At 43.0% G+C, this 14555-nt stretch overlaps 1 protein-coding gene across 1 annotated transcript; it reads right to left on the reverse strand.

Annotated features, from left to right (window-relative positions):
- Nucleotides 1-834: 834 nt before the first annotated feature.
- On the reverse strand, nt 835-14129 carry LOC115481695 (uncharacterized protein C6orf222-like). Its single transcript, XM_030221019.1, has 6 exons — nt 14064-14129; nt 10285-10952; nt 7004-7144; nt 5057-5118; nt 4523-4783; nt 835-1716 (listed from the first exon to the last, which is right to left on the reverse strand). The coding sequence occupies exons 2-6, from the start codon at nt 10913-10915 to the stop codon at nt 1672-1674; spliced, it is 1140 nt and encodes a 379-aa protein (XP_030076879.1). The 5' UTR covers nt 10916-10952; nt 14064-14129; the 3' UTR covers nt 835-1671.
- Nucleotides 14130-14555: the final 426 nt, after the last annotated feature.

Here is a 14555-nt window from a genome sequence, read left to right on the forward strand (position 1 = left end):
ATTATGTGGGATATAAATGTTCACAATAAATAAATAAAATATGATGCTGTCTGACAAACCACAATGCATTATTGTATAAAAATAGAGTTTTATTATCACACTTGTGAACATACAGGCATTTCTAAAGAATATTCCTGGGGTTCAGTCCCTTCAAGGCAGGAATCGTTCTGATGTGGCAGAAGGTGCATGGCAGAACCCAAGCACTGAACTTAGTCATTCCATCTTGACAGAATTAGACTGAAATGACCGAACCTACACCCTTCAGCCATTCTCAGAGGAAGGGTTTGGGATGTGCTGCCTAATCCCATGATCAGAAGGGGTGAACCCCAGAAGGAGAATGACCTGGAGGTCCAACCCACCACTGCTACCCTTTCTTTTCACAACTTGCTCATTTCAAAGGGAGATCCCACACCCAGTCGTCACTCATGCCATTCCTGGAATTCACTGTCAGGTATCATGCAGCTGCCCTCAGGAATAGGGGCCAGCATGTCCACAATGAGACTCACAGAGTACAAAATAATTAAAATCAAATTATCAAAGGTAGCGTCGGTCTGCCTCAGATTAAGGATAGTCACAGGATACAAGTTCAAGATTCACCGTTACCACTTGTGGGGGGGGGGGGGGGGGGGGAAAGCTTTCAACATGTGATGCTGTTATGACATTTTTATTTTACTGTTAAACCATTATTAGTAATTAGGTCTCATGGCATAAAATAGAACCTGTGCTAAAATAGCACGAGTTAGTGGTAAAATTACACATCTTAACAGTATCCCACATTGATAACTTCCCTCTGTAGTGTGAAGAGTCTCAGTCTCTGGTAACCAGAGTTGATATTGTGATGTCATAATGCCTCATTCCACCAATGCCTAAGAGCCAACTTCATCAGTGATGTCACAATGGCTTGATTGACCTATACTTGGCTGATTTTTAATGCAGATAGCAGTGATTTAACCACAGCTGAAATTGTGATGTCATAATGCCTCATTCCACCAATGCCTAAGAACCAACCTCACCAGTGATGTCACAATGGCTTGTTTGTCCTATATTTGGCTCACTTTTTTTTACATATAGCAGTGATTTCTATTTCTAGACACATTTCTTTATTTATTTATTTATTTAATTAAGTAAAGTAACTTGGTCTCATTGCATAAAAATGTGACCTCTGCTAAATTAGCACAAATTAGTGTTTTAATAACATCTCTTAGCAGTAGCCCACATTGATAACTAGGCCCCTTAATCTTCAAAAAGGTTGGCCATAAGGTGCTAGTCTTAGGGTGGCTTTCCTTGCCATCATCATCTAGTGTAAACATTACAAATATATTCAGAAAACTAATGTCCTTATACCATAGTCCTGGTTAGAGAAGCCCAACTCCTTGGTAGATATTCAGCATTTTTTACATCAAGTGATTTGTTGAGGGCTTCTACTGATATGCTGTCTTTAATAGACCTGTAAACATCTGGAGTCTGTTTCAGCCTTCTGGACTGATTTCTCCAGGTCATTTCTGTGGTTCAGGTTTTTCCACTGGTTTTCAATTCACAGTGTTTGAGAGTCAGAAGAAGCCTCAGCTGCAGTCATGGTCTCTCCTCCCAAGTTTTATGTCCCTGTGTTGAAAGGGTGAAGCCTCCATCAACTGTTTTGCTGCACCCAGAAGATGCCTCCAGAGATGCATTTTAGTCTGGACTTGCGATCCCCTCCCGTTTACCTGTGGCACCGCCCTGTTAAAATAAGAGCACATGGTTGCTTTTAGATTGAGGGATCAGAGCCTAAGGGTTCCTCCTGTTTCTTCCAAACAGAATTTTGATCAGTTCCCAACTTGCACACTCCTATAAATCTGAAAAAGGGGAATTTTACTGTTTTCATGCTATAGTTAAATTCCCACTTATATATTAGAAGAATGTTTTGGCACAGTAACTACAATGTAATCCCTTCTCCTCCTTCCCTCCCCCCCCCCCCCCACACCCCCACCAGACTGTATATGTACCTGTACAGCATTGCATATCTCTAGTAGTACTATAGAAATAAGTAGCAACATTAATTTGATTTGCAGCTAGTAAATGTGAATGCATATAAAGGCAATGTTTAAAACATTTGTTTATAATCTCTGCCTGGGCTTCATTTGAGTCTTTTTCTCCTCCTAGATAACTCCAGAGCGGTGGCACCGTCCTCAAATCATTCAAAATGTGGCTATCAAACTTATCAAGGATGCGCAGAAATAAGACCATATAACGCTTGAGGTTCACGTGTCAAATTTCCTATAAAATTCTGCTCTTGGTCCATAAGACGTGGTGCACTAATCTTCCCCTTTTTTTAACCCATTTGCTGCAGTATTATTCCCTCCGACAAGCCCTTTGGCCCAGTTAACAAAACCTCCTTGAGGTCCCTATTTTTAGAAAGATAACGTTTGAGTGTATTAGGAAGATTTTCAGTGTAATTGACCCTAGTTTTGGGACTACCTTCCTTTTAAAACCAACCTGAAAACTTATTTAAGGAAGTTTTCCTATAAGTCTTCACTAGTAGGAAGGAAGTTGAACTTGGAAATGTGAGCACAGTGGGATGCCCTGGACGGCACTGTAGCTCAATTATACTGCTTCTTTTTCTCTCTAAATGGAATTCTATTTTTTTCTTTTTGATTTCTTGTATTATTATGTACGCAAACTGCTCAGATAAAAAAGGGGCGGTATATCAAGTGATAAAGAGATGAGACACAGCCCCTCAGTTGCTCCACAGTTGATAACTACAAAGCTCTTTACCTTGGGCTGCAGAATGGATGATTAAAATCATTACAAATTGTGCAACGTACAGCAGCCTGGCTGATTCACACAGGCTTTACATTGCCAACATAGTAGAGCAGTCATTTTTAAGCTGTGAGTAAGATTTTAGTGTCAGGGGCTCATTTACTAAAGCTTTTCTCCCATTATGGAAAGTGGCCAGTAACATTTAGCTGCCAAGACTTTGTGAACTTATATGCATAAATACCAATATTCCAACTACATGCTATCCCCCGGATTCTGTATTCGCGTGCTCAAATTTGGACGCACTGCTGAGATGCACGTGCAAATTAATTGAACAACAAGCCATCAATAATGGGGTGCTAACAACCAATTATTGAAGTCAATTGGCATCCATTAGAATTTGTATTTGCATTGGGCTGTGCACTATTGTATAAGGCAGTGCGCCTAACTCCCATAGTGCATATCTCAAAAGGGGGTGTGTCCATGGGAGGGGCATGGGCATGTCAGGGATGTTCCAAGAAGTTGCAACAGGTAGTTATAGAATACTTGGTCAGTGACACCCTGTAGTGAGATTACAGTTTCTGAATGAGCAAGTATATATGTTATTAATCTCTTGGTTGATTGGTTCTTTTCTCTTATACTATGGAGTTCCACTTTTAATTTCATTATATTGTAAATCATTCTGACTTGTACATCAAAGGGCAGTATATTAAACTGCGTCTCGCCTAAAGCAGTCACTCCAGCTGGTCCTGCTCAGCAAATTCATTACCGCTTGAGCTAAGATTAGATGGCAGCTGTTGTTTAGGAAGAAGCTTAAAGGCTTTCACTCAACTTACTAGATTTCTGAAGTTTTATGGATTTGTGTACATATAATCATATTTTGTGTTGTTTTGTATTGATTGTTGCATGTGATGATTTAACTGATTTTTTTTAAACTGCACCAAGGACTGTAAAATTGGACTGGCAGGTTGTAATCATTTTAAAATAAATAGAAAATTTCTGCTGGAATACATTCTATTATTCCTGTGCTATTTTTCTCGTTCCACTGTATCATTCAGAGTCTGATCAGCCTGAGCGCACCAGCTAAAGATTTGTAACACCATAACTAGTCTGGTTAGGCTAAGCAAGGCCATCAAGGAGGTTGGGCTAGGTTTCTGCCTAGGCTGGCAGACTTCAGAGAGTAGCAGCATGGTACCAACACAGGCAGCAAGACAATAAAAGTGCAGCACATTCACTGCAGCGGGTCTTTGAGCACCAGTGTGCATGCTTAAGACCTTGGCGTCCTGCTCCCTCTGCCGGGAAGCTTGTGTTGGAGGGGCAGGACCTGGCAGGCCAGTGCTCAAAGGACTAGGGAAAGAAAAGGGGAGATGCTGGAGATTAGGGGGTTAGGGCTTAAGCTACCTTAGGGAGTAGGACCTTGAGCCACCTTGGGGGTGCCTGAAGTATTGCCTAGGATACCAGATACCCATGAACAGTGCTCCATGGACTCTAATACAGATCAACAGAAATGATCATTTTTGAACTGGATTTATTTGATGGGAAAATGGAATGCGGAATAGGACCTGTTATTAACAGAAATAAAAACAAGAAAATGCAGCACCAGCTCGGTGAGTCTGCTCTGCTTGAACAGCATTCTGCCCTGGGGTACCCCCCACCCCACCCCATGCAGAGCAGAGAAGGGAACTGCTGATGAAAGCTTCACAATTACACCTGAGCACCTTCCTCTACCTGGTAAAGAATGTACGCTCAGGGGTCCTGAGGCATGAACTTAAACACTCAGCACACTTACCCAACCCTGCTTGCAATAGAACTGTGAGAAGGTGTCCTCGAGGTACTGCTTCCCAAATCCCATGACTCTGCTGACTGGATAGTTGCAGATGCCTGCGACCTTGGCCGTTAGGTGCACTGAGAAGGCGAACTTCATCTCCTCAGGCGTTCTCTCGCCAACAGTGCTCTTCACTTCCTTGTCCAAATAGACGTCTGCCAGTTGCTTGAAAGTAGAGTAGGACATGTCTTGGAAGAAACTGTTAAGCTTGGGGTCGTCTCTGATCTATTTCATTTCATTAGGAAATGGGGAAAATAGTATTTAATATTGTACATCTAGAAACATTTTCACACAACACATTTCAAATTCTGAGGATTTCAAGGTCAACTATCGTACTAGAATGCAGCCTTTAGAATTGTTATTGGTTGGTACTCTTGAATCTCAACTCTGAACACTAAATTCACTAGAATTTGTTGATCAGAACCGATGTTATTTTAAACATAACTCCACTGGAGCCTGGATTCTCTGCTACATATGGACTAGATAGATCTCACTCACCTTTTGATTCCACTGGTCCCCTTTACGCTGGAGAAGAGCTGCTATTTTCCTTATCAAGGCTTCTAGAAAAAAAAAACAACACATTTTAGATTTTTGTTCACTTAGGTAATCAAATAAACAATCGACTAATCCTTAATTGAATATTAACATGTCCTAGTAAACCGCAATGGCAAGATGCATTTAGTGATGGGGAACCAGAAGAGCCAAGTTCAAATCCAACCACTGCCACTGGTCATTTTGGACTCATTATGGGGTCCTTTTACAAAGGCATGCTGAAAAATGGCTTGTGGTAGTGTAGGCGCAGGTTTTGGGCGCTTGCCGATCCATTTTTCAGGGCGCCTGTAAAAAAAAGGCCTTCCATTGCCGAAAATGGATGTGCGGCAAAATGAAAATTGCCGCGCTTCCATTTTGGATCTGAGACCTTACCGCCAGCCATAGACCTAGTAGTAAAGAATCTAGGTGGTAATGACCTACACGCATCAAATGCCACTTGGCGCGCATCCATTACGCGCACCAGAAAATAAAAAAAAAATTTTCAGACGCGCATAGCGGACACGCACCAAAATTGAAATTACCACAAGAGCCATGCGGTAACCAGGCAGTAACTCCAATTTGGCATGCGTTCAGCGTACATAGGTGCCTACGCGGCTTAGTAAAAGGGGCCCTATATGTGTGTGAAATGTAAAGTTTAGCTTAATTTGTTTTGCTTGACTGCTTTTCACACTGAACTACCAAGGAGGTATTTAGAATAATCAAAATATCAGTCTAATAAAGTGCCCTGGCAGTGTACCAAATCCCAGTAGGTACAACCCTACACATAAAGGAGGGTAATCTGCACACAGTGAAAAGTACGATCCCAGCCACCTTACTGGGCAGATGGACTGGGCTGGTCTTCAATCTGCTGTCATTTAGTATGTTGCTAATCTCATGTCTCATTTCCTGCAGATTTTGGGTGGCTGCATTTCAGTGTAGATTGAGCAGATACCTGCATGCCCAGGAGCACACAAACCATTAACAGAGCAGAGAACTACCTGCAAGGTCCACCACGGAAGACCTTCTGCAGCCTTTGGGGAGGCTTTGCCAGGGTTGCTTGTTGGTGTCAAGTGATGTGGGACAAGTCGAGCCTGTCCTGCTTTCACTCCAGTGCATCTCTGGACCTGCAATTCCTTTTCCCCAAGAGAATCCAGAATGCAACCCAGAGACGCACTGTGGGTATAGCTGAGACCGGATCAGCCTAAGGGTCTGATGACCTGAATAATATGCTGACCCTATGTTTATTCCAGTAACTAACACTGGAAAGACAGTAAAAAAAACAAAAAAAAAAGTCCTGCTAAGATTCCAAAATGACCCTGTACATTAACATTAAAAATACATTTATATTCCGCCATATACCTGTTGGTTCAATGGGATCACACAATTACAGTGGAGTTATGGTAAAGGTGATGCCAGGCAGCTATGGAACACATTGTTATTTAGGGGTCTAAACTGTGGTCGTTAGTAGTTAACATAGGGAAAATAGTTAGTTGCAGCCTATTAGTAGATTGTACCCCAGTCAAGGCATGGCATTAGGAAGCTTTAGTGACTGACTTGCCCTCATGACCTGGGGTACAAGGAAGAACAATATATCCACCAGATAGGATGGAACAGAGTTCAAGACCTTGAAAAAAAAAATAAGAAACAGGTAAATGTATAGAGGAAAGAAGATTTAAAATCAAGTGAAGGACGTAACAAGAGGCAAATGAGGAAATTAGCAGGTGTGTTATCATAATTCTTTGTATTCTGTATGCATGGAAATTCCCTTTAAATAGTGGGCTCAGAGTCCAGGTTGGGAGAAGACATATTTTGTTCTCTCACGTGCACATGACAAATCGATATCATCCTATTTGGGCACCGGGTGTGGTTTAATTAATTAACTATTTCTACACAGCAACAACAGACTGGACTAACCGGTTTGCAACTCTCCCTCATCAGGAAGGTCCCCGTCCATGCTTTGTTTTCGGTTGCCATCTTGCAGGGCTTCCTTCTCCTGAACGATCAGCTCTATCTCCTCAGACACTTTATTGCAGTAAATATCAGAGTTTTCCTTGCCTGGAAGAGAGGAAGAACCAGAGTCTTCACACCCTCTCATAAAGGAATTACAAAGTAGCAGTGATTCAAGAGCCACCATTTCATGTTTGTTTATTCACTTCTCTAACATCATAAAAAGAGAACTCGGGAGTACTGTTTTCTAAAAACTACTACTACTACTACTTAACATTTCTAGAGCGCTACTAGGGTTACGCAGCGCTGTACAATTTAACAAAGAGAGACAGTCCCTGCTCAAAGAGCTTACAATCTAATAGATAAGAGTGAGACAAATATAGGACAATCAAGCCATTGTGACATCACTGATGAGGTTGGCTCTCAGGCATTGGTGGAATGAGGCATTATGACATCACAATCTCAGCTCTGGTTAAATCACTGCTATATGTAATACTACTACTACTACTACTTAACATTTCTAAAGTGCTACTAGGGTTACGCAGCGCTGTACAATTTAACAAAGAGAGACAGTCCCTGCTCAAAGAGCTTACAATCTAATAGACAAGTGAATGGTCGGTCCGATAGGGGCAGTCAAATTGGGGCAGTCTGGATTCACTGAACGGTAAGGGTTAGGTGCCGAACGCAGCATTGAAGAGGTGGGCTTTAAGCAAAGACTTGAAGACGGGCAGGGAGGGGGCTTGGTGTAAGGGTTCAGGAAGGTTGTTCCAAGCATAGGGTGAGGCGAGGCAGAATGAGCACATTTCTATCTCAGATTACTCCTCCCGCATGCACAAACACAAAACTATTTGTGTTCCCAAAAGTAGCAAGGGAAAGCACCATGGACAGGGCTGGAAATCAACGTTTGACCTTGAGGCTCCCGGACACTCACTTGGCTTGGGTGGTGCAGGAATTCACTCTGCCTGTGAGAGCCTTATCAGTGTCAATAAATAAGCTGCAGTCTGACACAATTGTATGACTGTATGAAAAAGCTAGATGGAGGGAAAGCAGAGATGCAAGTGACCCAGTTCCTGCAGGGAGACTTTAGACCAGTCCTGGCTTTGTGGATGTCCTTCCATCTCCTCACCCCCAGGTGCATTTTGATACCTGTAGTGCCGATTTCATAGAGAGAAGCTATATGGCACGTGCCACACCGCAGGAAGAGAAATGTTTGCAGGTCTCGGCAGGAACCTAAAGTGTTGTCCAGAAACTAGGTCACTTGGCAGCTTTATTAAAGGATGATTCAGTCAGGCGTGCCACAACCTCATTCCAGAGCAAGTCATTCGGCCTCAGAACCATGCGATTCTGCTTCTTGCTTTGAAATGGATCTATTGGAGGTACTTCCTTCTCAGCCTAGGGAAACTCTGGACAAGCTGGACCACTGGCCAACAGGAAGCTCCCACATCATTAAATGGTCACAATTCTGCCGCCAGGCTCTGGGGTTCATAATCTGCCGACTCTACGAGCCCAGATAAGAAAAAGAAAAATGGCCACCTGCCCCTCTCCCCAACAGTACTACCACCCCCACCCTCCAGTTCTCTCCCATTTTCAGGCTGCGGTAGCATAAGACTATCAACTGGATCTAGATTTGCAGAACAGGGTTGGTCTAAGCCTGGGTTTCCCCGGCGCATGTGGGGCTTGTAGTCTTGCTTTTCTTAGAGAATGCAATGGGGAAATCAGAACTGCAAGTCCCTGCATGCAATGGGGTAAAACCCAGAACTGGATCAACCCTGTAATGGGAATCTGGATCCAGGTGGGAGCCTTACAGTAGCAGGAATGATTCATTGTGCACAAGCACTGGTAGGAGACTGGGCCAGCAGGCACTCTGTTCCAAGGCCCCACAGTGTCACTTCCCCCCCCCCCCCCCCCCCCCCCCCGGCTTCATTTGGGAGGCAAAGTCTGGACGCAGAATGCACTGGCTCAGTTTCCAGCCCCCTTCCTTCAGAATGAGCTACTGTCACCACCACCATAATTGCTCTGGTCTCTCCCTTGGTTACTTCTATTCAGGGCCGCCGAGAGGGGGGCGGGGGGGGGGCAAAATTCCCTGGGCCTCCAAGGGGGGCCCGGTGCCAGGGTCAGGCTGCCGGCGCTGCAGTCCCCGGTCTCAACTGCCTGCCTCCATGGCTCCGGGCCCCCTTCATTCAAAGCGGCAGTCGCAGATCGCCTCTCTTCTGGCCTTCCCTCCCTGTGTCCCGCCCTCCTGTGGAGAGATCACCTTCTTCGCAGTTTCCTGACCTACAGATAAGCTCATCTTCCCCTTCTGTGTAAGGGCAAGGAGGTTGGAAGGCTGCAGTAGCCTTGAAATATCTTTTCCATTGCAAAACCATTAAATAAACTTCCAAGAAACATTGTATCGAACTCTTGATTTCTACAGTTGCACTAACTAGTCTGACATGACAATACAGTGTTGTAACCCACTTTAGTCAATCAGCCCTGAGCAAAACCACCGAGCTGGACTGATAGATTAAGCAGGTGGTTTTTGTGGTTCCACTTCACAAAGACCTTGTGGCACTTACACTCAAAACCAAAATACATATTTATAGCTAATCTAATCTCAGTTTAAACAAATTCCCATAGGGCTAATTTTCACCTGGAGAAGGGATTCAACAATTAATGCCCAGATTTTACTGTTCCCCACTTACAAAAACTCCTCCTGTCATCCCTGGGTTACCATATGGCTCCAGAAAAAGGAGGACACATCGATCCAGTCCGGGTTTTGCTTCCATTGAACGCAATGAAATTAAAACCCAGACTGGCTCAATCTGTCCTCCTTTTTCTGGAGCCATATGGCCGGGTACAAAGCCGGGGGCCCCTACTGCGCATTCTTCTCCTCTCTTTCAGGTAAGCAGATAAAGAAGCTGCCTCCTCTGAAGATCAGGAAGGGAAAACAGAGAGGACTGTGGCATCGCAAAAAGCACAGAGAAAACAGCAAATCACATGCAAAGAGATCAATTACAAGTATCCAGTTATTCAAGGAATTTAAAGATCTCACACACAAAATACCCAACATGACCTTGCCCAAATTGGGCTGCATTAGGGGCACTAATGGGAGATCATTTGTCAGAATAATTCCTTTTATAAAGTACCCACACCGAAAAAAAGGAGCCAACAGCAACTCAGCCTTTCCTTGAAGAAGCAGTAACCCGTGTTAACCCTGGTATCTGGCTGGAATTTGATAAACCGTTCTTACCCCCACCCCAACGACTTACCTATTCTAGCTGGCTTGTGGACCTGCTGTAATGGAAGAAAGTTCGGCCTCTTGGGTTTACCGGCGACCTTGGCTGCTGCTTCCAAGCTGCTTCCCTTGTCCTCCTCTGGGGCATTTTGCTTATTAGAGATAACCCTCCTGAGACTGGTTCTCTTTTTGAGGCTTTTGCCCGGGCCCAGGGAACCAACAGTTCTTTCCTGCTCCACGTAGCCGGGTGCGTGATCTCTCTCATTAGTCTTTTTAATACCCTCTTCTTTCTTCTTGGAGAAAAAGCTGAAAATGGCCTTTAGCCAGGATGTCTGTTTTTTCTCTTTTTTCACGCTTAGGGAGCCCTTGTCTGCATTTGTGGGAACATTTTCCTTTTCCTCTTGTTTCCCAGAAGCTGGAACTTTCGCCGGTTCTTTCCACTCCGCTGGGCTCTCCCTTTCTCGTCTTACAGTCTGTTCGGCAGTTTTCCTTCTGCCATATTGCACGTAGTCGCTTTCTGACCGCTGCAGTTTTTTTACTCTTTTGCTCGTCCTCTCCTGTCTCCTGGTCTTGCCCTCGTAGTTACTTAGAGTACGCCTGACGTATATTTCCAAAACCTTCTTTGCCTCCTGTTGGTCCAGGGACAGGAATTTGCCCCCTTCCATTGTCACAGAATTGCTTCGGTCACCAATGATGTTTCACCTGCAATGAAAGAGCAACGCAGAGTCAATAAGAACCTGTCAGTCTAGCTGTTGTCTAAGGAATCTAATTAGAGATGTCACCTGATCCGGTTTTAGATTTTGCTCACACCTTTTTCAGTAGTAGCACATTGGATATTTCTCTGTCCCAGGAGGGCTCACAATCTAAGTTTGTACCTGAGGCAATGGAGGGTTAAGTGACTTGCCCAAGGTCACAGGGAGCAGCAGCGGGATTTGACCTGGCCACCTCTGGATTGCAAGACCAGTGCTCTAACCACTAGGCCACTCCTCCACTAGTAACATTCCATCTAGAATCTCAAGTAGAGAAAGGGAAATGGGACTTGATATACTGCCTTTCTGTGGTTTTGAAACTACATTCAAACCAGTTTACATAGTATATACAGGTACTTAGTTGTACCTGAGGCAACGGAGGGTTAAGTGACTTGCCCAAGTTCACAGGGAGCAGCAGCAGGATTTGACCCAGCCACCTCTGGATTGCAAGACCAGTGCTCTAACCACTAGGCCACTCTTCCACTCCTTTTTGTCATATCCACACACTCCAAGTCCTCCTATTAGGGCAAGAACAGACTTTGCCTATGAGTTTTCACCTATGTCAGGTTCAGAATTAAGGGTGTCTTTGGACACAGGGGTTTGGTGGTGCATTCTAAGTGCAAAGCATGTAAATTCTATGTAGCCTAGAAGACCAAAGGAAGGACCAGACCTTTCACGATATGATAGAGTTTCCCCTTTATTATTACAGTTGCATTGGTTAACAGTAAAGGCACAATTACTGTTTAAGCTTTGTTGTTTTGTTTTCATATCATATATATGGTGAAATACCAGAATATATGTCAGGGCTGATATGATTATCTCATTGGAACCAGATTTTTTTTTTTTTTTACTTTTGTAGTACCCAGACCCAAAACGGATAATTTATAAACTGGTTTTTTTTTTCAAGCACATCGGCTTATTTATCTGACTGTTACTGGAATGGACTATCTATTGATTTGAGGAGGCAAGATACTGAGCCAAGGGGTCATCTGGACATTGTTAATAACAACAACTTTTTAAAAAAAGCTTAATAAGGAGATGCATGAACATTTTGTTACAGTTTCTTTGTTTGATCACAATCACTAACTAATAACAAGGAGGTTTTCAAAATGCCCAATGATATAAGAGCGTCCTCTCGCCTCCCTGAGATTAAAACAGAACAAAGCTGGCCTGTTTTGCCATAGGAACATTGAGAAGACATGAAAAGGTGAGCCTAGGACCACAGGGTGCTACACTTTCTGTGGCATAGACATGAATGAAACATGATGAATGGTTCAGAAGCCTTTGAGAGCCGGGAGCAGGCGATGATTTTATAAGTCAACTCATACATCTCCTTAGGCTCAAATAATATTTTTTTAAATTTTCTCTTAATGCAAGTAAAAACAATTCTACAAAAAAAAAATTTGTATATCAAAATGTGCTCAGTCCGTGCCTGGTGCAACCATTATATCCCCAGGGAGAATATGTGGTCATGTCACAGTTGGAACCATCACTGCACATTCGATGTTCCACCTCCTTAAATGTATGTGCATACACCCAAACCTAATGTAAGGCCTTCACCATATATAAGGTAGTATATTAAATTGAAATTATCACATTTTCATATTTGTTGACAAAAACATTGCCCAAACTTCTTAGACCCTACTAACTTATTCCTACTAACTTGTTTTTACTTGCACTAAGAGAAAATTAAAAAATATATATTATTTGAGCCTAAGGAGATGTATGAGTTGATTTGTTAGACTTGGGGTATTTATGTGTGTGCTTCCATATATATAGGTTTATAGGATGATTTTATAAGACCAAGTGGTCTGTATGAAATGGGCTAAAATACTACTACTACTATTTAACATTTCAAAAGCGCTACTAGGGTTACGCAGCTACTAGGGTTACAAATAGAGGCCCTTCAAAGATCCCTTTCTGGTAGAAATAGCTGGCAGCATTTGGAATAAAGAAACTGAAGATGTTCCAGGCACGTAATAAAAATATGTGATAAACCAAACTCCAGTTTCCTGAAGAAAAAGATAGGGTGAGGATTTATGCCAGCATGCGTTTGGTGTTAACCCTGCCCAGAGGTGTTCTGGGGACCCTTGGACATTTTCTGCAACATCCCCCCTCCCCACTCCATCTCTCTGGTCTCTTAGCTACACTTTTTTTCCACTTCAATTTCTCTGAACCTCACTCTGTATCTGCCTCTGCTTAGACCCCATTCTGATGTTCCAATTCGTGCCCCATCCTCTAGTTATGGGCTTCTCAAAATAACACATTTTCAGTGGCTTCAAAACATGATATATTTAGTTAACTCACAAATTCCTTTATCTGGATGAAAAAAAAATCTGTTGGTGACTAGACGGACTTTTAATACAAATTCTAAAGCCAGTTAAGTAAAAGTGATGTGGTCGCCGTGTCAGTCCACTTTTAAAGGTAATAAACAGAAATAAAACAAAAGCAGAGAAAAGAAAATGATACCTTTTTATTGGCCAAAAAGTCCAATAAAAAAGGTATCATCTTTATTTTCTTTTCTCTGTTTTTGCTTTGTTTCTATTTATTACCTACAGCCTGTTAAAAATAAAATTCAGACTTTTCCAACAGCATTAACTGACTGAGCAGTTAACTCATTTTATTTTATATGCTACACACTTCTTAATAAAAACAATTAAAGCAGTGACATTAATGCACTACCGAAATATCTCAACATATACTGAAGAAAAATATACACGTTTCTGTTTTCATACTTTAAAAGTAGAAGGCGAGTTTTTAATCCTGGAACATTTTCAGAAGCACTTTGGACACTCCTGGGTGGGCACCGAATACTTTTTGTCCCTTCCTGGGGGCTAAAAGTATTTTCATATTTAATCTCGTGCCTTCAAATTCCCCGGACTTGTCGGTACGTACAACTATTTATATATCGGGATGTATTAACTGCCTTTATGAAGCAATTCACTCAAGACGGTGGAAAGCTAGAGTGTTCATAGATCAGATAAAAAGTTAAACTACAGAAGCTGAGATATACAAACGGATGCAGTTTAGAATTCAGCAGAACCTTAGAAATAAACCGTGTTACCTTCCGGGTTCTTCTCCGGCTCCCCTGAAGATCCACAGTCGACGCAGTGTGATATTGAACTTAGACGTTCCTGGTGACTCTGCCTCGTGCGGGCTATATTTATGCAGTCAGCAGGCCACGCCTCTGGAGTTTCAACAGGGGTTAGCACTGCAAACAGCACAGATAAGAAAAAAGGCCTTATTTAGACATAGCCCAAGGGTTTGCACCTGCCCCTAGGCGTGCATCTGACCATGACAGGTAAGTGTTACTCCCCCCCCCCCCCCCCACCCCCACAAGGATGCAGACTTCGAACCAGACAGATGCGGGAGTAAACAGTTCCTGCAAATGATGCGTTTCCAAGAAGAGACTCAGGCTAGGCCACATGGAGATGAGTTCCTTTTACCTGTAAGGGACAAAGGTGCTTGTTTTCCACTTTCCTTTATAAGCGTTTACAGTCACGCAGTGGTGCAATAAAAACTGATAAACGGACAGGGAAATTTCACATTATATACT

Source organism: Microcaecilia unicolor, chromosome 12, assembly GCF_901765095.1.
Source record: "Microcaecilia unicolor chromosome 12, aMicUni1.1, whole genome shotgun sequence".
NCBI lineage: Eukaryota > Metazoa > Chordata > Amphibia > Gymnophiona > Siphonopidae > Microcaecilia > Microcaecilia unicolor.